This window comes from Mytilus californianus, unplaced genomic scaffold (assembly GCF_021869535.1).
Source record: "Mytilus californianus isolate M0D057914Y unplaced genomic scaffold, xbMytCali1.0.p SCAF_13, whole genome shotgun sequence".
In the NCBI taxonomy this organism is placed as follows: domain Eukaryota; kingdom Metazoa; phylum Mollusca; class Bivalvia; order Mytilida; family Mytilidae; genus Mytilus; species Mytilus californianus.
In genome coordinates this window covers 9427271-9453453 of record NW_026262615.1, presented here as the reverse complement: position 1 = coordinate 9453453, position 26183 = coordinate 9427271, and the positions used below count along the sequence as shown (strand labels likewise).

Sequence of the window (26183 nt, the reverse complement as noted above, 5' to 3'; positions counted from 1 at the left end):
GAGAGGTTGCTGTCTATGGGACCAGAGGTGTAGCGTTCACGATTTGTCATTGTTTCAGCTCAACAAAAGTTGTCAAACTTCAATTTCAAGGAATTGTATACAATCCTACAACTTAATGTAATATGACGAGAAACTAATCCTACCAAGTATGCAAGCTGTGAAACGGTCGTTGAGTATTATGTATTTCGGACAAAGGCAAAGACGGGTAAAGTGCATTCTTTTATTTTTTGGAAGGTCATATTAATGTGGAATCAGGTAAAATAGCAAGTATGGTAGATATTTAATCGCTAGTTGTTTGCCAAGGGCTGCATACACTCAAATGGAATATTTGTTATTCGTTGAACATTTAATTATGTGGTTGAATCTATCCATAAAATCATAGGTATCCTATAAAAAATTAATGAATCGAAAAATTTTACCCGCGGTGCATTATTATCAAATATATACCAAAAGTACATTTTTGTTGATAATCTTATTTGTTTTCCAGGTAACAAGTGGAGGCGTTTTACAAAGACTAGCAGTTGTACGATTTATGATAAGAGACTTGCTGTTAGTACTTCTTGAACATCCAACAAATGAAACCGTAACATGCGCCACACAAGTATTGGAGGTAAACAATTCGTTGATTCGTCCTAAGTAAGAACATTTTAAAAGTTAAACCTTTATTCCTTCGCATTAATGTGGTACGAAACTCAAATTCAAATTTAGAAATAGGTATACTAATCTACCTAAGTTTGCTTTTTGAAAACTCTTAAATGGGTACGCAGCCACATACGCTATAGTTCAATGTTTAACCTCTCAGTAATAAAACAAGGCAATGAAATACAGGTGAGAATGCTTTATATAATATATCAAATTTGATTAAAAATTGAAGTAAGGGGTGAAACCAAATATGATATATGATAGTCAAAAATATAAAATCTTGCAAAAATGGTTTTCCTAAGGCTTTACACTTTTTCAAACAATTGTACCGACATTCGTATTGCTGTAAATTCAAAATTATTGCGTACATTTATTGTTGGTATTTTAATTATTGCAAAATCGGGTAGATGCTGCATGCAAAATACGCAGTAACAATAAAAAATACGGATTTTGTTAATGCAACCTCTATCTCTGCAATTTTGGCAATAATTATAACATCGCAAAATTTCTAAATTAACAGTAGTAATTATCTTGTCTCGACAACTCTCCCTCCAAGTCACAATTTGTAAAAGTAAAATAGAGAATGGAAATGGGGAATGTGTTAAAGAGACAACAACCCGACCATAGAGCAGACAACAGCCGAAGGCCACCAATGGGTCTTCAATGCAGCGAGAAACTCCCGCACCCGGAGGCGTCAACCATTATGAGTCAAAGTACGGTCTTCAACACGGAGTCTTGGCTAACACCGAACAACAAGCTACAAAGGGCCCCAAAATGACTAGTGTAAAACCATTCAAACGGGAAAATCAACGGTCTAATCTATATAAAAAAAAAACGACAAACGAGAAACACTTATGAACCACATCAACAAACGACAACTACTAAACATCAGATTCCTGACTTATTAATGTGCGTGTTACGTTATGAATTTGAAGGAATCTATACCAAGTTTATTTTGCATTAATGATTCAATTATGAAATGCATAATGTTTCATAGAGAACAGGAGCATTAATAGAAGAAACAACACATTTGAATAAACCAGAGGAAGGAAATTTCAGCGAAGTGTTTTTTCATCTTCAACAATTGAAGTCACGCGAAAATCTAAATCAGTAAGTCTTTAAAACTATCAAAGACTGCAGATGTTATGATTTGAACAAAATATCTATATAATAGTGTTGACAAAAGGATATATAAAAGGTCCCACTTAAGCACTTTTGAGTATCGATATTACAGATTAAAACTGTTTATTTGGTTGCAGTAATTGTAGACATTGCTAACTACAGGTTATTCAAACACGTGACAACTATTTCAAAGGATGAGTAAAAACGTAGTTGACTTACATGTAGAATTCGAACAGACGGGTTAAGATGCTATCAATAATGGCAATACAAACTTATTGTCCAGCCAAAGTATGTGCAGAAAACAATACATGGTTACTTCAAAGATTAAACTTCACCTGTCATTGTATATTCCTACATCACACAAATATTGCATTTTAAACCAGACGATGCTATTAGAGACCTTACTTCGGTACTGTCATGATTAATAACAAACTTTTCTAAAATTGTCCGTTTAAAAATTTTGAATTTATAAAGAAACTAAGGTTTCAACTCCCTCAGGCAAAGTTGACCTTAGATGGATTTGGCTATTTGTTTTAGGTATTTTGTCATATAGCTCTTCAACTGTTTCGGTACTTATACATTCCTTGGATTTCAAATGTTTGGCTTTGAGCGTTCCTGATGACGGTAAATCCAGAAAGGCTCTTCGGACGCATGAAATTATTAAACGTGTTGTTTTCAATTATTTACATCACTGGGTCGATACCTCTGCTGGTGGACTATCAGTCCCCGAGGGTCTCATCAGCTCAGTAGTCAGTACTTCGGTACTGACATGATTTATAACAAACTTTTCTAAAATTGTCCGTTTATAAATTCTGAAATTATAAAGAAACTACGGTTTCAACTCCCTCAGGCAAAGTTGTCCTTAGATGGATTTGGCTATTTGTTTGAGGTATTTTTATCATATAGCTCTTCAACTGTTTCGGAACTTATACATTCCTCGGATTTCAAATGTTTGGCTTTGAGCGTTCCTGATGAAGGTAAATCCAGAAAAGCGCTTCGGAAGCATGAAATTATTAAACGTGTTGTTTTCAATAATTTACACCATAGGATGAAAATTCCAAACGTCATGATTGCTCTTGGTTATCGTCCCTATACACCTATGGTTCCGCTGTAAATGTTATTACTGCAGCCTTGCTCTCCTTAAAAAATGAACAACTAAGGGAGTTGATCATGTTGACAGAAGCCCGAAATATCGAATTCGTCCCCAGACCTATAATCTAGAAGAAGAACTTTATGTTACTGATTGATACAGTTGAGGACAAAAAAGTAGATATATAAATCTTGTTTAATGTCATGAATATGATGATAGATACCAGAATAGTAGTCTGATCTGTAGTGTTATCGATTGTGTCCTTTTCTCGGTTGTGACATTTTCCACTGTGGATTCGCACGGCGGTTAATGTATGCATAGAAGGATACGCTTTGAGTTTATGTGATTCCGTCAGTTTTTGCTCGTTGCCTTCTCTGTCAATTGTGAGATTAGAATATCGGTAATATACTGCTGCCTATATTTACACTGTGTATGGATTTAGAATTGCAAATACAGAAGACAGGAGTATGCCCCCATGTAAACATTTTTGTAGTTATCTCTAGAGAAAATGGTATCCATACATGCCATATTGAGGCGTGTGTTGTACGTAGTAAATATGTTATGTCACCTACGCTCATTGAAACAATGCAAGGATGAAAACAATATCATTAAACAAAATTTGACATTTAAAATGATATTACAAAAAGGTTCTCTGACTGTTTATGACGTCTTATGGATGTTGGATGTGTACTGATTGATAATTTAGTCTTAGATGCATGATTTTTTATATAAGTTGTTATTGACTTTGAACTAGTTGTATGTAACTGCCTGCGAGTACTCTCAGATCTGTACTTAGTGTCTTTTTGTTGTTTGGATGTACAATTACCCGGTCACGTCCACGTGTTTTTGTTATATGTATTTCTATTTGTGTCCATATGATGAGTTATGCTTTTTTCAACTGATTTTTATCGTTCGTTCTTATGTTGTACTGTTACACCACTGTCCCAGGTAAGGGGGAGGATTGGGATCCCGCTAACATGTTTAACCCCGCCACATTCTGTATGTATGTGCCTGTCCCAAGTCAGGAGCCTATAATTCAGTGGTTGTCGTTTGTAACTGTGGTACATATTTGTTTTTCGTTCATTTTTTTGTACATTAATTAGGCCGTTAGTTTTGAAATGTTTTACATTTCTGATTTCGGGGCCTTTTAAAGCTGACTATGCGGTATGGGCTTTGCTCATTGGTGACCTATAGCTGTTAATTTCTGTGTCATTTGGTCTCTTGTGGAGAGCTGTCTCATTGGCAATCATACCGCATCTTCTTTTTTATAATTACATAGAGTGACAAACACTGTCAAATGGTCTCAGAGGAGTTGCGTTTACAATACGCCATTGTGTTGCAATAGTCCAAAGTAAAAGTTATAAATATTGACGGATTAAATTAGTGCTACGACATGGTCAATCACCTATGGTGGCAAACGATCCTGCAAAGTATGAGAGGTTGCTGTCTATGGGACCAGAGGTGTAGCGTTCACGATTTGTCATTGTTTCAGCTCAACAAAAGTTGTCAAACTTCAATTTCAAGGAATTGTATACAATCCTACAACTTAATGTAATATGACGAGAAACTAATCCTACCAAGTATGCAAGCTGTGAAACGGTCGTTGAGTATTATGTATTTCGGACAAAGGCAAAGACGGGTAAAGTGCATTCTTTTATTTTTTGGAAGGTCATATTAATGTGGAATCAGGTAAAATAGCAAGTATGGTAGATATTTAATCGCTAGTTGTTTGCCAAGGGCTGCATACACTCAAATGGAATATTTGTTATTCGTTGAACATTTAATTATGTGGTTGAATCTATCCATAAAATCATAGGTATCCTATAAAAAATTAATGAATCGAAAAATTTTACCCGCGGTGCATTATTATCAAATATATACCAAAAGTACATTTTTGTTGATAATCTTATTTGTTTTCCAGGTAACAAGTGGAGGCGTTTTACAAAGACTAGCAGTTGTACGATTTATGATAAGAGACTTGCTGTTAGTACTTCTTGAACATCCAACAAATGAAACCGTAACATGCGCCACACAAGTATTGGAGGTAAACAATTCGTTGATTCGTCCTAAGTAAGAACATTTTAAAAGTTAAACCTTTATTCCTTCGCATTAATGTGGTACGAAACTCAAATTCAAATTTAGAAATAGGTATACTAATCTACCTAAGTTTGCTTTTTGAAAACTCTTAAATGGGTACGCAGCCACATACGCTATAGTTCAATGTTTAACCTCTCAGTAATAAAACAAGGCAATGAAATACAGGTGAGAATGCTTTATATAATATATCAAATTTGATTAAAAATTGAAGTAAGGGGTGAAACCAAATATGATATATGATAGTCAAAAATATAAAATCTTGCAAAAATGGTTTTCCTAAGGCTTTACACTTTTTCAAACAATTGTACCGACATTCGTATTGCTGTAAATTCAAAATTATTGCGTACATTTATTGTTGGTATTTTAATTATTGCAAAATCGGGTAGATGCTGCATGCAAAATACGCAGTAACAATAAAAAATACGGATTTTGTTAATGCAACCTCTATCTCTGCAATTTTGGCAATAATTATAACATCGCAAAATTTCTAAATTAACAGTAGTAATTATCTTGTCTCGACAACTCTCCCTCCAAGTCACAATTTGTAAAAGTAAAATAGAGAATGGAAATGGGGAATGTGTTAAAGAGACAACAACCCGACCATAGAGCAGACAACAGCCGAAGGCCACCAATGGGTCTTCAATGCAGCGAGAAACTCCCGCACCCGGAGGCGTCAACCATTATGAGTCAAAGTACGGTCTTCAACACGGAGTCTTGGCTAACACCGAACAACAAGCTACAAAGGGCCCCAAAATGACTAGTGTAAAACCATTCAAACGGGAAAATCAACGGTCTAATCTATATAAAAAAAAAACGACAAACGAGAAACACTTATGAACCACATCAACAAACGACAACTACTAAACATCAGATTCCTGACTTATTAATGTGCGTGTTACGTTATGAATTTGAAGGAATCTATACCAAGTTTATTTTGCATTAATGATTCAATTATGAAATGCATAATGTTTCATAGAGAACAGGAGCATTAATAGAAGAAACAACACATTTGAATAAACCAGAGGAAGGAAATTTCAGCGAAGTGTTTTTTCATCTTCAACAATTGAAGTCACGCGAAAATCTAAATCAGTAAGTCTTTAAAACTATCAAAGACTGCAGATGTTATGATTTGAACAAAATATCTATATAATAGTGTTGACAAAAGGATATATAAAAGGTCCCACTTAAGCACTTTTGAGTATCGATATTACAGATTAAAACTGTTTATTTGGTTGCAGTAATTGTAGACATTGCTAACTACAGGTTATTCAAACACGTGACAACTATTTCAAAGGATGAGTAAAAACGTAGTTGACTTACATGTAGAATTCGAACAGACGGGTTAAGATGCTATCAATAATGGCAATACAAACTTATTGTCCAGCCAAAGTATGTGCAGAAAACAATACATGGTTACTTCAAAGATTAAACTTCACCTGTCATTGTATATTCCTACATCACACAAATATTGCATTTTAAACCAGACGATGCTATTAGAGACCTTACTTCGGTACTGTCATGATTAATAACAAACTTTTCTAAAATTGTCCGTTTAAAAATTTTGAATTTATAAAGAAACTAAGGTTTCAACTCCCTCAGGCAAAGTTGACCTTAGATGGATTTGGCTATTTGTTTTAGGTATTTTGTCATATAGCTCTTCAACTGTTTCGGTACTTATACATTCCTTGGATTTCAAATGTTTGGCTTTGAGCGTTCCTGATGACGGTAAATCCAGAAAGGCTCTTCGGACGCATGAAATTATTAAACGTGTTGTTTTCAATTATTTACATCACTGGGTCGATACCTCTGCTGGTGGACTATCAGTCCCCGAGGGTCTCATCAGCTCAGTAGTCAGTACTTCGGTACTGACATGATTTATAACAAACTTTTCTAAAATTGTCCGTTTATAAATTCTGAAATTATAAAGAAACTACGGTTTCAACTCCCTCAGGCAAAGTTGTCCTTAGATGGATTTGGCTATTTGTTTGAGGTATTTTTATCATATAGCTCTTCAACTGTTTCGGAACTTATACATTCCTCGGATTTCAAATGTTTGGCTTTGAGCGTTCCTGATGAAGGTAAATCCAGAAAAGCGCTTCGGAAGCATGAAATTATTAAACGTGTTGTTTTCAATAATTTACACCATAGGATGAAAATTCCAAACGTCATGATTGCTCTTGGTTATCGTCCCTATACACCTATGGTTCCGCTGTAAATGTTATTACTGCAGCCTTGCTCTCCTTAAAAAATGAACAACTAAGGGAGTTGATCATGTTGACAGAAGCCCGAAATATCGAATTCGTCCCCAGACCTATAATCTAGAAGAAGAACTTTATGTTACTGATTGATACAGTTGAGGACAAAAAAGTAGATATATAAATCTTGTTTAATGTCATGAATATGATGATAGATACCAGAATAGTAGTCTGATCTGTAGTGTTATCGATTGTGTCCTTTTCTCGGTTGTGACATTTTCCACTGTGGATTCGCACGGCGGTTAATGTATGCATAGAAGGATACGCTTTGAGTTTATGTGATTCCGTCAGTTTTTGCTCGTTGCCTTCTCTGTCAATTGTGAGATTAGAATATCGGTAATATACTGCTGCCTATATTTACACTGTGTATGGATTTAGAATTGCAAATACAGAAGACAGGAGTATGCCCCCATGTAAACATTTTTGTAGTTATCTCTAGAGAAAATGGTATCCATACATGCCATATTGAGGCGTGTGTTGTACGTAGTAAATATGTTATGTCACCTACGCTCATTGAAACAATGCAAGGATGAAAACAATCATTAAACAAAATTTGACATTTAAAATGATATTACAAAAAGGTTTTTTCAAACTTTGCACAATAACATATATTACAATGAAGGAAGATTCTGGGTATATTTTCTCCTTACGTTAATACAAATATAAAGAGAGCGATGTCGTGTTGAAGACAACTGGAACATATATGTAGTCATCTGTGTCACAGTGGTTTATAAAACTGCGAAATATTCAGTTAGAAGACTTTATATCGCTAAAAATAAAGACTAGGGTTAATGCAAGCTTGTACGTGCATTAGCAAGATGGGTGTCTCGTGTCGAGCAGAAACTTTTTGCCGGACCATTTGAGTTTATTTTCGGTTTTTAGTTGGATTCGTGTTGCTGAACCTTTGTTTTTTTTATTAAGGAATTTCTTGATTTGTTCGTATTTTCGTCGTTTTTTATGTGTTTTTTTTTGCCATTGCTTTGTCAGTTTTTCTTCGACTTTTGAATGTCCCCTTGGTTTCTCCGTCTCTTTGTTTCTATTCCTGCTTTCTCATAAGTTCTTGCGTGAAGTTAGCTTAATATAAATAATGGAGCATGTTGGCAAGAATAGTAACAAACTGGTTCTTTTCGGAATGTCGGTTTTTTGTTTTGAAATACGTCCTTCAAACGTAAAGCAAATGTTGTCAATCATAAAATTAACTATCTTGGCAATATCAGTTTCAGAGCATGTTTTCTTTTAATTAAATTGATTTTGTTCATAAAATTTGATTAACCGTCTCCTTAAATTAGATACATGTTTAAACGTCATTTTTATTAAAATAAAACAAAGATGGACTAATCATTTCAATCTGACTTTAAGTTAGAACGGGCAATTATAGAGTAAAGGGTAAAGAATTAAAATGACATTATAAGTTTGTTAGAAGAATGACACTTACCTTGCATGTGCTGCTCTAACGTATCTTTGGAAATATTTAGTTTAAATACTGATTCCCACTGCCCTTCGAGGCGGTAGCTTTACAGTAACTCTAAATCCAGGCTTTTGATGCTGTACAAATTAATGTTACATGTTTTGAAATAAGTTGCGTGTCTGTTAGGACACTTTTGTAATTTTGATAGCCATTATAGTGAAGTATGATCCAGTTCTTTATCTTTAATGAACTTCCAAGAAATATAAAACTGACCTTTGTTCTTGAATACTCTATGAATGTATTAATAATTTAAGAAAGGTATGCTATAATAAAAAAATGCATCAACACGCTGAAACCATAAAGGTCACGCCTAAGCAATCGGAGCATTACGTTATAATAGAAACAGGAAGATGTGGTATGAGTGCCAATGAGACAAGTCTCATTCCTAGCTAGTCACAATGTGTAAAAAGTAAACAATTATCCGTCAAAGTACGGCCATAAACACGAAGCCTTGGCTCACACCGAAGAGCAAGCTATGAAGGGCCCCAAAATGACTAGTGTAAAACAATTCAAACAGGAAAACAAACGGTCTAATCTATATAAAAAACGAGAAACGAGAAATACTTAAGAACCACATCAACAAACGACAACCACTGCCTGCAACAGGTTCCTGACTTTACGAAGATGGAAACGAATGCTGAAGTTTTATTGTCAACAAAATAAAGTAACAACTAACCAACGCCATTTGCAGTGTTATCGAAATTTTGATCGATATTCAATATATTCGGCCAAATTTGTTCTGCAATAGGGTATATATTCGATTAATAGCTTCATTCAATTCATTCTTTTTAAAGAACTACAAGGGCATCTATAAGAACGTTGCTAAATTTGGAGTCACGTAATTGGGTCCGAGGAGATTCATCACAGCAGCATTTAATTTTCTCTCTTTCTCACTATGAGGTAAGTCAGTACTCGGCATAGGATACACAAATATATAGTAACGGACCGATATATATATATATATATATATACAAGTCTAAATTGAAAACAACGTTCAGACCTATGATTGCGTTGGATAAAAACCGCAATTTTTATACGTGTGCATGTAAAACAAATTTCTTGTTAAAGGGGTCTAAATACAGCACAAACAACATTTTCCAAAAGACCAAAAAAGTGAAAAAGTATATTTTAACAAAACGCATTTGACTAACAGGTCGAACAACGGATGTTCTTAAACCCTGCTGACTGCCATTGGCGATTGCCAAATAAATTGATCACAGATGTAACAAAATGATCTTAATAGTAATTTAATACAAAACAGAAAAAAATAAACTTGTGGAAAAGATGGTATACCACAACCATGAGGTGCAAAAATTTGTACACCATATCCGGATTTCGACAATTAATGTCTCTTCAGTGATGTTAGGGATCGAAACGGTATTTGGAAGGCCATATAATTTACCTCAATTTAGGATAGACTCTTGAATTTTAAAGAGTCGAAATAGGATGAACGGATCATATGAACCCAAAGGAAAATATAATACAAGCCCAAACGAAAAAATATTAACAAGTCTAAATTGAAAACAACGTTCAGACCTATGATTGCGTTGGATAAAAACCGCAATTTTTATACGTGTGCATGTAAAACAAATTTCTTGTTAAAGGGGTCTAAATACAGCACAAACAACATTTTCCAAAAGACCAAAAAAGTGAAAAAGTATATTTTAACAAAACGCATTTGACTAACAGGTCGAACAACGGATGTTCTTAAACCCTGCTGACTGCCATTGGCGATTGCCAAATAAATTGATCACAGATGTAACAAAGTGATCTTAATAGTAATTTAATACAAAACAGAAAAAAATAAACTTGTGGAAAAGATGGTATACCACAACCATGAGGTACAAAAATTTGTACACCATATCCGGATTTCGACAATTAATGTCTCTTCAGTGATGTTAGGGATCGAAACGGTATTTGGAAGGCCATATAATTTACCTCAATTTAGGATAGACTCTTGAATTTTAAAGAGTCGAAATAGGATGAACGGATCATATAAACCCAAAGGAAAATATAATACAAGCCCAAACGAAAAAATATAAACAAGTCTAAATTGAAAACAACGTTCAGACCTATGATTGCGTTGGATAAAAACCGCAATTTTTATACGTGTGCATGTAAAACAAATTTCTTGTTGAAGGGGTCTAAATACAGCACAAACAACATTTTCCAAAAGACCAAAAAAGTGAAAAAGTATATTTTAACAAAACGCATTTGACTAACAGGTCGAACAACGGATGTTCTTAAACCCTGCTGACTGCCATTGGCGATTGCCAAATAAATTGATCACAGATGTAACAAAATGATCTTAATAGTAATTTAATACAAAACAGAAAAAAATAAACTTGTGGAAAAGATGGTATACCACAACCATGAGGTACAAAAATTTGTACACCATATCCGGATTTCGACAATTAATGTCTCTTCAGTGATGTTAGGGATCGAAACGGTATTTGGAAGGCCATATAATTTACCTCAATTTAGGATAGACTCTTGAATTTTAAAGAGTCGAAATAGGATGAACGGATCATATAAACCCAAAGGAAAATATAATACAAGCCCAATCGAAAAAATATAAACAAGTCTAAATTGAAAACAACGTTCAGACCTATGATTGCGTTGGATAAAAACCGCAATTTTTATACGTGTGCATGTAAAACAAATTTCTTGTTAAAGGGGTCTAAATACAGCACAAACAACATTTTCCAAAAGACCAAAAAAGTGAAAAAGTATATTTTAACAAAACGCATTTGACTAACAGGTCGAACAACGGATGTTCTTAAACCCTGCTGACTGCCATTGGCGATTGCCAAATAAATTGATCACAGATGTAACAAAATGATCTTAATAGTAATTTAATACAAAACAGAAAAAAATAAACTTGTGGAAAAGATGGTATACCACAACCATGAGGTGCAAAAATTTGTACACCATATCCGGATTTCGACAATTAATGTCTCTTCAGTGATGTTAGGGATCGAAACGGTATTTGGAAGGCCATATAATTTACCTCAATTTAGGATAGACTCTTGAATTTTAAAGAGTCGAAATAGGATGAACGGATCATATAAACCCGAAGGAAAATATATTACAAGCCCAAACGAAAAAATATAAACAAGTCTAAATTGAAAACAACGTTCAGACCTATGATTGCGTTGGATAAAAACCGCAATTTTTATACGTGTGCATGTAAAACAAATTTCTTGTTAAAGGGGTCTAAATACAGCACAAACAACATTTTCCAAAAGACCAAAAAAGTGAAAAAGTATATTTTAACAAAACGCATTTGACTAACAGGTCGAACAACGGATGTTCTTAAACCCTGCTGACTGCCATTGGCGATTGCCAAATAAATTGATCACAGATGTAACAAAATGATCTTAATAGTAATTTAATACAAAACAGAAAAAAATAAACTTGTGGAAAAGATGGTATACCACAACCATGAGGTGCAAAAATTTGTACACCATATCCGGATTTCGACAATTAATGTCTCTTCAGTGATGTTAGGGATCGAAACGGTATTTGGAAGGCCATATAATTTACCTCAATTTAGGATAGACTCTTGAATTTTAAAGAGTCGAAATAGGATGAACGGATCATATAAACCCGAAGGAAAATATATTACAAGCCCAAACGAAAAAATATAAACAAGTCTAAATTGAAAACAACGTTCAGACCTATGATTGCGTTGGATAAAAACCGCAATTTTTATACGTGTGCATGTAAAACAAATTTCTTGTTAAAGGGGTCTAAATACAGCACAAACAACATTTTTCAAAAGACCAAAAAAGTGAAAAAGTATATTTTAACAAAACGCATTTGACTAACAGGTCGAACAACGGATGTTCTTAAACCCTGCTGACTGCCATTGGCGATTGCCAAATAAATTGATCACAGATGTAACAAAATGATCTTAATAGTAATTTAATACAAAACAGAAAAAAATAAACTTGTGGAAAAGATGGTATACCACAACCATGAGGTGCAAAAATTTGTACACCATATCCGGATTTCGACAATTAATGTCTCTTCAGTGATGTTAGGGATCGAAACGGTATTTGGAAGGCCATATAATTTACCTCAATTTAGGATAGACTCTTGAATTTTAAAGAGTCGAAATAGGATGAACGGATCATATAAACCCAAAGGAAAATATAATACAAGCCCAAACGAAAAAATATAAACAAGTCTAAATTGAAAACAACGTTCAGACCTATGATTGCGTTGGATAAAAACCGCAATTTTTATACGTGTGCATGTAAAACAAATTTCTTGTTAAAGGGGTCTAAATACAGCACAAACAACATTTTCCAAAAGACCAAAAAAGTGAAAAAGTATATTTTAACAAAACGCATTTGACTAACAGGTCGAACAACGGATGTTCTTAAACCCTGCTGACTGCCATTGGCGATTGCCAAATAAATTGATCATAGATGTAACAAAATGATCTTAATAGTAATTTAATACAAAACAGAAAAAAATAAACTTGTGGAAAAGATGGTATACCACAACCATGAGGTGCAAAAATTTGTACACCATATCCGGATTTCGACAATTAATGTCTCTTCAGTGATGTTAGGGATCGAAACGGTATTTGGAAGGCCATATAATTTACCTCAATTTAGGATAGACTCTTGAATTTTAAAGAGTCGAAATAGGATGAACGGATCATATAAACCCGAAGGAAAATATAATACAAGCCCAAACGAAAAAATATAAACAAGTCTAAATTGAAAACAACGTTCAGACCTATGATTGCGTTGGATAAAAACCGCAATTTTTATACGTGTGCATGTAAAACAAATTTCTTGTTAAAGGGGTCTAAATACAGCACAAACAACATTTTCCAAAAGACCAAAAAAGTGAAAAAGTATATTTTAACAAAACGCATTTGACTAACAGGTCGAACAACGGATGTCCTTAAACCCTGCTGACTGCCATTGGCGATTGCCAAATAAATTGATCACAGATGTAACAAAATGATCTTAATAGTAATTTAATACAAAACAGAAAAAAATAAACTTGTGGAAAAGATGGTATACCACAACTATGAGGTGCAAAAATTTGTACACCATATCCGGATTTCGTCAATTAATGTCTCTTCAGTGATGTTAGGGATCGAAACGGTATTTGGAAGGCCATATAATTTACCTTAATTTAGGATAGACTCTTGAATTTTAAAGAGTCGAAATAGGATGAACGGATCATATAAACCCGAAGGAAAATATAATACAAGCCCAAACGAAAAAATATAAACAAGTCTAAATTGAAAACAACGTTCAGACCTATGATTGCGTTGGATAAAAACCGCAATTTTTATACGTGTGCATGTAAAACAAATTTCTTGTTAAAGGGGTCTAAATACAGCACAAACAACATTTTCCAAAAGACCAAAAAAGTGAAAAAGTATATTTTAACAAAACGCATTTGACTAACAGGTCGAACAACGGATGTTCTTAAACCCTGCTGACTGCCATTGGCGATTGCCAAATAAATTGATCACAGATGTAACAAAATGATCTTAATAGTAATTTAATACAAAACAGAAAAAAATAAACTTGTGGAAAAGATGGTATACCACAACCATGAGGTGCAAAAATTTGTACACCATATCCGGATTTCGACAATTAATGTCTCTTCAGTGATGTTAGGGATCGAAACGGTATTTGGAAGGCCATATAATTTACCTCAATTTAGGATAGACTCTTGAATTTTAAAGAGTCGAAATAGGATGAACGGATCATATAAACCCAAAGGAAAATATAATACAAGCCCAAACGAAAAAATATTAACAAGTCTAAATTGAAAACAACGTTCAGACCTATGATTGCGTTGGATAAAAACCGCAATTTTTATACGTGTGCATGTAAAACAAATTTCTTGTTAAAGGGGTCTAAATACAGCACAAACAACATTTTCCAAAAGACCAAAAAAGTGAAAAAGTATATTTTAACAAAACGCATTTGACTAACAGGTCGAACAACGGATGTTCTTAAACCCTGCTGACTGCCATTGGCGATTGCCAAATAAATTGATCATAGATGTAACAAAATGATCTTAATAGTAATTTAATACAAAACAGAAAAAAATAAACTTGTGGAAAAGATGGTATACCACAACCATGAGGTGCAAAAATTTGTACACCATATCCGGATTTCGACAATTAATGTCTCTTCAGTGATGTTAGGGATCGAAACGGTATTTGGAAGGCCATATAATTTACCTCAATTTAGGATAGACTCTTGAATTTTAAAGAGTCGAAATAGGATGAACGGATCATATAAACCCGAAGGAAAATATAATACAAGCCCAAACGAAAAAATATAAACAAGTCTAAATTGAAAACAACGTTCAGACCTATGATTGCGTTGGATAAAAACCGCAATTTTTATACGTGTGCATGTAAAACAAATTTCTTGTTAAAGGGGTCTAAATACAGCACAAACAACATTTTCCAAAAGACCAAAAAAGTGAAAAAGTATATTTTAACAAAACGCATTTGACTAACAGGTCGAACAACGGATGTCCTTAAACCCTGCTGACTGCCATTGGCGATTGCCAAATAAATTGATCACAGATGTAACAAAATGATCTTAATAGTAATTTAATACAAAACAGAAAAAAATAAACTTGTGGAAAAGATGGTATACCACAACCATGAGGTACAAAAATTTGTACACCATATCCGGATTTCGTCAATTAATGTCTCTTCAGTGATGTTAGGGATCGAAACGGTATTTGGAAGGCCATATAATTTACCTTAATTTAGGATAGACTCTTGAATTTTAAAGAGTCGAAATAGGATGAACGGATCATATAAACCCGAAGGAAAATATAATACAAGCCCAAACGAAAAAATATAAACAAGTCTAAATTGAAAACAACGTTCAGACCTATGATTGCGTTGGATAAAAACCGCAATTTTTATACGTGTGCATGTAAAACAAATTTCTTGTTAAAGGGGTCTAAATACAGCACAAACAACATTTTCCAAAAGACCAAAAAAGTGAAAAAGTATATTTTAACAAAACGCATTTGACTAACAGGTCGAACAACGGATGTTCTTAAACCCTGCTGACTGCCATTGGCGATTGCCAAATAAATTGATCACAGATGTAACAAAACGATCTTAATAGTAATTTAATACAAAACAGAAAAAAATATAATATATATACAACTAATGCATTGTGCAACAGCTGGAATCTAGAGTCGGAAGATACAAAAGCGACGATGAAATCAATCAGATGAAGATACTTCCATAACACATGAAATTTGAAACGACGAAAAGCCAATCAACAGTCCTCAAAACTACATAGAAAACTAAAGAATGTTTTATAATGATTACTTTTTACCCCATTTAGAATATTGGTGTTCAATATGGAGGAACTGACAACAACTATATATTAGATAGTTTACTAAAACTGCAAAAGGGGACAGCAAAAATAATGTTAGACGAACATAATTACAGCAAACCTTCTAGCGAGTTATTTCACGGATGCGACATTGTGACGATTGCAAAGAGAATACATTATCACAAATTATAACTATTGTATAAGGCAAAACATGTTTTAGCTGCAGAATATTTGTCGTGGCCTATTGTATCAGCTTCTGCAAACCAAAAATATAATACATGATTTTCATTATTTGATATGGTTTCAATTCCAAAGCCAAAATGCAGAGTTGTATATTATAAAAAAAAGAAGATGCGGTATGATTGCCAATGAAAAAACTCTTTGCAAGAAACCAAATGACACGGATATTAACAACTATAGGTCACGGTACGGCTTTCAGCAATGAGCAAAGCCCATACCGCAAGTACAGATCTGAGAGTACTCGCAGTTACTGACAGCTAGTTCAAAGCCACAAACAACTAATAAAAAAAAAATCATGCATATTATTATTATTATCAAAACAGACAAACAAAACTGCATTTTCCTATTACACATAAACTGCTCCAACAAAGATATGAAGAAGAACTACTAAAATCGACATTACTTAAATTTTCGGGTCACCATCATGAATTAATTGACCGATAAAATGTATCAGTGTTTCAAGTCACTGGCAACATGTTTTCGTGACAAACAAGTTTAAAGTTCAAGAGCATTGAGGACCAACAATTCCAAAATGTTGTGCCAAATACGGCTAAGGTAATCTATACCTGGGATAAGAAAATCCTTAGTATATATATATATATATATATATTCTATTTATCTTTTACCAATAACCCTTGTGTTATTGTGCTATGGTCCTTTTTTGTATTGTTGTATTTCAATTTTTCTTATGTGCTTTGTCTATATGCCATTTTGTTTTTCTGTGTTGACATATTTTAGACATTTTTTCCAATTATGTCTTTTTGTTTTGTTTACAAATTGTTGTCAATATAGAGAATTTTATTCAACTGTCATACAAATGAGAGGATTAGATAGCTATAAAACCAGGTTTAATAAACACATTTTTTTTATATCAGGAAATGCCTTTACCAAGTCGTTTGATATCTTTGAGCTTTTGATATTGTCATTTGATAAATGCACTTTCCATTTAGAATTTTCCATGGAGTTCGGTACCTTTTTCTGCTAAAAAGTCTTTGAGTTTGAGACACCATTGATTATCTGATTTTCGCTGTTTTCATAGGCATTGTCAATGACAAAGGCTTATGACGTCAAACATTCTCTTTCTATTCAACTAACCAATATCACTCGAGTAGCGTAATATGGTAAAAATCACAAAAATCAAAGCAGATCTTAGAAATCAACGATAATTAGTTGTTATATTAAGATTTGATATAGTTATATTAACTTTAAAACCAGAATTCTGAATTTGTGTTTTGCAGCAAGTTTATCAGGAGAGAGATATTGATTCCAGAACATCTGAAAACAATGGTAAATACATTTAGCACTCTTTTTTGTTTTGTTAACATAAAGTCACGTCATTAAATTTGCAATGCAATCTTTTGTCAAATCATTTATAAAAAACAACCATGCATACAATCATTAAGACTTAAAAGAAAGATGACAAATTCGACCGAATATGATCGCATTTTGACATCAAGACTGAATCTGAACATGAACGTATGAAACAATGAAAAATAATTCTTACATATATCAAAAATATGCTTTGCTACAAGTTTTTAAAATATTTTGTTGTTGATTGTCTTTCTGTTTTCTTCTTAAAATAATTTTGATTTAATGTACAATTTGACGGCAAACGCTCTTCTATGATAGCCTGGTTATATAATAACGAATTGGTGTATGATTGGAAATTAATCTGCTAACGATATTCACATACCAATTAAGTTATACATCGTTTTCATTTCAAAAACTTTTACTTATAATTTATCACGTATAGCATGGTAGATTAAGTCAATATTCAGAAAATTCATTCACAAGCATTAACATGTGTATGGGTACGCCCCTTAGGATACTTGTTTGAAAAAGACCCGTAAGCCTCCTTCTTTAAAAATGGCGGCCATTTTCAAGAATGCCGCAAATCAGATGCATTTTCCGCGTTGGGTGTAGTCCATGCTTAAGAGAAAGCGGTTTCTGTTATCAAAGGTGATGGTGGTGCCATTTGTGTGACAGAATACTAATCTGCACTACGTCGGTGGATGGGAACCGGACCTGAAGTCCGCCACTTGGTTGCTTAGTATGAATCGGCATCTGAAACTAAGGGTGCCAATGAAAATATAAGACATCACGAACAGACAGCACACAAATAAAAGACTTTTTCGGATAAAGTAAAGAAGCTGTACACTGTTACATGTGCTATGAAAGATATGGGCAATACATTTATGGAAGAAACTGATGATCTTTTTACACTGGTTACAAAAAGTATTGCCCATCCTAGTGCTGCTGACATGGTTCTTTCCCATTATAAAAATGGTAAAACTCGCTTTAATGAGTTCCAGAAAGAGCTGGATAAAGAGGAGTGTTTATCTTATCAGGAAATCAAGAAGAACAAGATTTCTTTCGTCAAAAGCCAGAACCGAAAGCAGGTGATTCAAAGGAAAAAAAAATAAAGGAAGAATGTCGACACTCTGTTTTCTCACTTTATAGCTGTCAGAAATCGCAGCTTGTGGTAATTCTGGAGACTCCTCCTGATGCTGCACAAGAAGCTGCCGTCATAATGTAGGACGGATCGGCTTTAATCAACTAGATCAATGCATTGCCTCCAATGATATCGAGGATTTTAAAGAATTTGCTGCACTAGAGATAGTTCCAAAAGTAAAAACATACAGTTTTACTCACACGATAACAGAAATTGTTTTTGCCATATTCTGGTTATAAAGCTGAAACATGATCAAAGTCACATGCGATAGACGCGGTGTGACTGACAAAGTGAATTTTCACAAAATCGGCGTAGCTTCATGAGAGACAATAGCAACAAGACTGGACTATTTAAATGTCTGGTGAATGAAATTGTGAAGATGTGTCGAAATAAAACAGTTATAGTCCCTTAAAAAGAGAATGTTGACTTTAATCAGTCAATAAGTCTTAAAGGACCCAAACATTGCAATCACGAGGAGGTAGACAAATAAACAAGTAAACAGCAGTAGTTGTTTTTTTCTAGATTTAGACATTTCAATTTCTTAAGGGAAACTCCATACTAAAATTTACGACAAAAGAGACGTGTTTCATTCCCTATTGTTAAATTTTCCTTTTTTAGACGGCAATGTTCCTTTGGCTCCTTCATACGGTGTTTATATATCCCAACTCTTTCGTTATGTCCGTGTGTGTAGTGATGTCAAAGATTTTAACGAACGTAATCATTGCATAACTAGTAAATTATTAAGTCAGGGATTTCGTTACCATAAATTACTTAACATTTTTACTTAATTTTTTCATAAATACATTGATTTGATTAGTAAATTTGGCTGCACCTGTAGAAAACTTTAAAAACGGTACTAGTATATCACATCCTAAATTTTACGGTAATATTGTACTAAAAGCGTGGAAATCACTATATGATCCGTGTAAACTCATCGAACCTTTAAACAAACTTATTAGTAAAGGTTATCTTACCAATCTTGTAATTAGATCTTTGAATATAGTTTACATTGGCACAAATATCGATTTTGTCATCAGCAATTTAAAACATAACTAAATTTTTATTCTTTTTCAAACTTTTTTTTTTTTTTTTTTTTTTTAATGTCTTAATACACATTCACGTTCATTTTCTATATAGAGGTTAACTCCTACTGCCTATACTTTTATTTTTTTGCATTGTACTAGTCATGTCTTCCTTGACTGTTCATGACGTTAAAATACTAAATCCCTTGGATGTTTTTGTAGTTGATTTTAGTCTCTAATGCATGATTTTTTATCATTAATTATTTTTGGCTTTTAGCTAGCTTTCAGTAACTGCAAGTACTCTCAAATCGTACTTTCGTGTTAATTTGACCTGTTGATACAATTTGTAATGATTTTTTGTTTTTTAATGTTTACTTATTTAGTGTTATATCTCGTCTCTTTATTTTTATTATATACAAGCTTTGATACGTGTATGGTATGACAATAAATTTGCACTTCTGTTCTCGTACTTAGAACAACAAAATTATTTATTTTGTAAAAATATACCTTACAACAAAATTATTTCCTTTGTTTTTTTTTGCGGCATTTTGTCCAAGGTTATGGTCGTCTTTCTGATATTGTTTAACATCTCACCCCTTATTTTTATAGATTTTTTATTTACATTGTGTCATAGATTAAATTTATTCGTTCAGTGTATGTCTTTTGATTGAGTTAAGCTATTTCAATTGATATTTTATAGTGTGTCTTTCTATGTTATGATGTTACACTATTGTTTCAGCTAAGAATGAAGGATTGGTACCTATTAAAACGTTTAAACTCGCTGCATTTGTTTGCACTTGTCCTAAGTCAGGAACCTGATGTTCAGTGGTTGTCGTTTGTTGATGTGGTTCATAAATGTTTCTCGTTTCTCGTTTTTTATATAGATTAGACCGTTGGTTTTCCCGTTTGAATGATTTACACTAGTCATTGTTGGGGCCCTTTATAGCTTGCTGTTCGGTGTGAGCCAAGGCTCCGTATTGAAGACCGTACGTTGACCTATAATGGATTACTTTTACAAATTGTGACTTGGATGGAGAGTTGTCTCATTGGCACTCATACCACATCTTCTTATATCTACCTGAATTTTCTTACGTGCACAATACTGTAGCAGATGGTAACACAATCATTATGATTAGAGGCAGCAACACTGCTGTCCTTGGCTTTGCGGTCAGTTGTTTGTCAATTTTGCAAAAAAAGCTGTTGGTCGCATTTTGTCAAGGACAAAACCTGACGTGGATTCCCATACATGATATAGGTGAGTCAAATGACCCAGAAAATTCCAAGAGCTTTCTATATTTTCATGTTTTACTGGCTGTGATATCATATCTGCATTACGTGGTAAAAGGAAAAAGAGTACATGTCAAAGATGGAATGTATGCCCCGATGCGTCTACTGTTTATATAAAACTTAGCCAGTACCCACCAACAATTGACAAGGAAGATCAATATCTTCTCGAAAGGTTCGTAGTCACTAGGTATTACAGATCTAGTACCATTGATAGTATTGAAAAAGTAAGACTGGGATTGTTTCCTCGACGTAAACAGAGGTCATATGAATAAATTCTCAGACACGAGCAGCTCATAATTAACATGTTCCACGTGCTGCATACCAAGCAGGTTGCATATGGGGTCAATCAACTATATGTCAAATGGAAAACGAACGCCCTGCTGACTGCTGTTGAGAAATCTATATGACATTTGTGGTAAATCATTTGGACAGCACTTCCACCAACAGCTTTCCCAGTTGATACGATATTCCAGGTCCTATATTTCCTATCATGATTTCCTTGTTAGAGGGTTGCTGCTCACGAGGAAGCATTTAAATCAAGAGTTCGAAGTGGTGAAGTTGGAATCATCCGTTCATAAATTTTACAGACGATATCACGAGTTGGCTGACAATTATGGAATATCCGTTTCACGGATGATAGCGGATATGTTCCGAATGTCGTAACTACAATCCTGTCCCCTTTTCACGAATGTGACCTACCTAAGTAGACTTATTACCAGGTGTGTACTAACATGAGCAACACAATGTGTGCCCAATTTGGAGCAGGATCTGCTTATCCTTCCGAAGCACCTGATATCACCCCCAGTTTTTTGTTGGGTTTGTGTTGCTTAGTCATTAGTTTTCTATGTTGTGTTTTGTGTACTATCGTTTGTCTTTAAATGTCCCTCTTGTATCTTTCGTCTCTCTTTTACCATGTTTACGAAGTGTGGCTGCAAAACTAATGTCGCGACATGTTCTTGTATTATCGATTTAGTTTTCCTTGTACACCTCTGTGTAAATGCAACTGTGAAACATGACTAGTTCTTTAATTTGAGTAAAAATAAAGAGAGAAAACTACGAAAAAAATTACAAAACATATATATATATATATATCATATTAATTACAAATTGATAAAACAGTTATAATTACCTAGAATGGCGGCCATCTTGGAAAACATTGCCGTTATTTTCATTTTCCGGTGGATTTATCGAAAACATATACCCAAAGAAGTCTCTACGTCAGTTTTTTTTTACAAATGTGAATGATTTTTTCACTTATCAGCCGAGCTTGTAAACAGAAGAACGTATCGGTTTTACAACATCAGCTGGCGTTGCATGATCTCATGTTTGTCGATAACTAGAACATATAAAGTTGAGATAAATATATACAGAAATCATTGATACATTTGCAGTAAAACTATTAACGTCTCTCGTCAATTTCAAACATACATTGCCAGACAAAATGCTATTTTAATTTTTAATTTAAAAAGAATGACAATATGTTTATGTAATATATATAAAAGGCGGAAGATACCAAAGGAACATTGAATGCTCATTAGTAGAAATTTAATTGGCAACGCCATGTCAAAACAAAACCCAAATGTTTCGCAAAAGACAAGTCTGTAAAACACTTCATAAGACCTATAGACTGAGCAACACAAATCCCACCAAACATTGCGATGATCTAAGGTGCCCATCAGGATAAAGTATTGTGTTACTTTCAGAAAAGCCCGAAAACTATTTGAAACTTATTGCTATTATTCATATTATTAAAGTATAATTTTCAATACTTTTCTGAAACGTAGTTTATATCGTGCTAGTTTGATGAATAAGGTTACTAATATTTTTTTTCGCAAATACTGTTCCAAAGTGATAATAACACTTTATTTATTTGGTGCGTCTGAGAAATTTTTAAGTTTACGTTTTCAGGATTGCTAAAACCTGAACATTTGTACAAATACGTTGAAACGTTAGGAACTGTTTAATATACAGGGGTTAAACAACCAAATGCATCCAATAGGAACTTCGCAAGAGGGACTTATAAAGAAAAACGACTGAAACCGACACTTTCCCAGTCATCTTAACCGGTCTCTCTCCTTTTAGAGTTCATGCGAATCTATCAGATTTTTTTGTGTTACTTTTAATGGTACCCTCTTAATTGATTTGAGAACGTAAAGTATTGTTGTTCCTAACTTGTCGTAGTCATCATACTATGTAGTATTAAACATCGAATAACACATTTTTTGTTTTCTCTCAATTATCAATTTATAACTTATGAACAGCGGTATACTACTGTTGCCTTTACTGTGAATCGAAAGATAAAAATTTCAATGAAATGTGAGAAGTAACTTAAAAAAAATGAAGATCGCAAAATTGGACAGCTGTCTTCGCTTCTTAGTACAGTTCATTATAAAAGCTTATTACCTGTGTTAATTTCATTTATGTATCATAGTATTTGATTTAATAAAAAAAAATCATGAAAGTTTTTGAATTTAGACGAAGGTCAATACCACAAAATATAATGTTGAAATAAGGAATCTACAAATGAATTGCATTTTTCCATTCAGTGAACTCCTGAACCAGTGTCCTCGGGTCAATTCGCCTTTTCAGAATCTAAAAGACTATGGGTAATCTCATTGTTCGTACACCAAAAAGAAAACAACGCTACGTCATTGGTTTAGTTTCCGTTATTTAGAATATTTTAACCAATCACAACATTTCGGTGTACGCTTTTGAAAATATTACCTAGAATGCATTAGATTCTTAAAGGGCGAACATTTCAGAATAATTAGAAATTTTATTTAAAATCAAAGATATACAAAATCATAACATTGATTAAGATCAAGCACCAAGTAACAGAAAAAAAAAATTTTTCAACTATGCCTTTAAATGTAGACAACATTGGACATAGTGTGAATGAAGTACAACAGTTTGGAGAAATTGAAGACAGCCAATTGGCCATACAAGGTGCAACGGGTTACACCTCTGAACTAGTAGCGGAACCATTGATTGCAAAAGGTATTTTTCTGTATTTCATTCTTTCTATTTGCATTCTTTTCAAACATGTCAAAGGAAAACATATATTTGAGAGACAAATAACAAAAAGTATAAAAAACATAACTCCAGTAAAATTGAGAATGGTAATGGGTAATGTGTCAAAGAGACAACTCGACCAAAGAGCAGAAAACAGCCGAAGTCCACCAATGAGAAAATCCCGCACCCGGAGGCGGACTTCAGCTGGCCTCTAATAACAAATGTGTACTAGTTCAGTGAAAATGGACGTCATATACTAAACTCCAAAACATATAATTGAACTAAAATTAAAAACCATACAAGACTAACAAATGCCAGAGGCTCCTGACTTGGTACAGGCGCAAAAATGCGGCGGGGTTAAACATGTTTTGTGAGATCTAAAACCTCCCCCTATACCTCTAGCCAATGTAGAAAAAAACAATACGCACAGTAAAACTCAGTTTAAAAGAAGTCCAAGTCCGATATCAGAAAAGGTAACAAAAGAAACTAAGCAAAATAAAAATGATACATAAATTAACAAAGGACTTCTAGCATTTACTGACATGCCAGCTGCAGACCTCAATTACACTGATTGAAAGATTATGATGATGTCAAATCTGATATTACGGGCAGACCTGGGTTAATATTAAAACTAAAATCAGTAATGCATTCATTTTATTCTAATAAGCTTCATCAATGTTTTAAAGCGCTGATTTGAAACAGAATTTATAATACATGTATTACGTAGAACTTATTTATGGTCTGAGTTTGTAAAAAAAGGTGTATAAGAAGAATAAAATATCTAATAATGCAGGTATGGAATAAACAACCATTTAAGGGAAAATAAATGTAAGTCGTGTGAAATCCGAAAGGAGTGTGACCACTTGCATTGACAGTGTAAGCCATAAAACCAGGTTCAAACCACCATTTGTTCTTAATATTTCCTGTACCAAGTCAGGAATATGACAATTGTTATCAAATAGTTCGTTTCTATGTATGTTGGCGTTTGTTGTTGTAGCAGTTAAGTGTTTTTATTGTTCTGTTGTTTCCCTCTTATAGTTGATGTGTTTCTCTCGGTGTTGGTTTGTGACCCGGATTTGTTTCAGTTAAATCGTTTGATGACTATTGAACAGCGGTATACTACTATTGCCTTTATTAAGCATGTACTGCTGCATGAATGAATCAACTGTCCGCCGTTTCCTAAACTGGGAACAATGTCCGATTGACATAGAATACATTGTTATACGTGTGGGATCGATTCGAGTCTAAATACCACTAAAAATTAAAACAACACTTTTATAAATCTCATTCGTCGGACGCGCTATTCTAGATATTTGAAAGCTAAAAAAGTATAAAAACCCGAACAGTTGAAGAGCTATACGACTAAAAAGGACCTAAGGTAATAGCCAAATTCATCTAGTGATGTAAGTCAACAATAAATGCAATTCGCCAGATTTTGTCTATCCAAATCTCAAACCAAACTGCATTTTTCTGTTTGTTGGCACTCAACATATAAGAATTATTCCTTTTCATTATCTTATGTAGTTCATATTTTAACAAATCATTGCAAAACGCAGATAAACAGTGAGCAAGTTAAAAAAAATCGTAATAAATATCGATGAGTTCTGACAATTTTAGATATCTGAATTTGAATTATTCTTTTTATTCTTTTTCAGAAATTGAGAGTGTTGGAAAAGAAAATCAGAAATCAGGGGAAAATACGGATGACAAATACCTGTGTAAAATATGTTTTGATAATCCAGTAGAAGTCACATTTTTGCCATGTATGCATGTATGCTGCTGTAAAGACTGTAGCGACAAGTTAAAAGAGAAACAATGTCCAATTTGTAGGAAACGGATCAGACAGAGTAGACCTTTGTATTTTGCTTGAAAAATGATAGCTATGTCTGTTGTTACTGCAGGCAAATATCTAATATAAACATATAGTCATTAATTGATATAATGTGTTATACCATATGCATATATTAAAAAACAATTCTCCTCACAATGAAATAAAGGCGTTATGAGGAGGAATAAATCCAACATAAAACCAATCAATTTAAGTAACACCCATGCATCAGTAATGTACCTACTAATCATATTTTTGATAATGAGGATTGAGTAAGACGTGGGTACACATCCAATTGACTATAGTTCTAAAC

General features: G+C 33.7%; 1 protein-coding gene across 1 annotated transcript in view; it reads left to right on the top strand.

The window, feature by feature from the left end:
* Positions 1-26071, top strand: part of LOC127723848 (uncharacterized) — a 373964-nt gene extending 347893 nt beyond the window's left edge. The window contains exons 49-54 of the mRNA XM_052230569.1: positions 488-610; positions 5928-6040; positions 9469-9574; positions 17508-17556; positions 23905-24027; positions 25698-26071. Of these exons, the coding sequence (XP_052086529.1) occupies positions 488-610; positions 5928-6040; positions 9469-9574; positions 17508-17556; positions 23905-24027; positions 25698-25912 (729 nt within the window). The 3' untranslated portion in view covers positions 25913-26071. The remainder of the gene's footprint in view (positions 1-487; positions 611-5927; positions 6041-9468; positions 9575-17507; positions 17557-23904; positions 24028-25697) is intronic.
* The last annotated feature ends 112 nt before the right edge of the window (positions 26072-26183 follow it).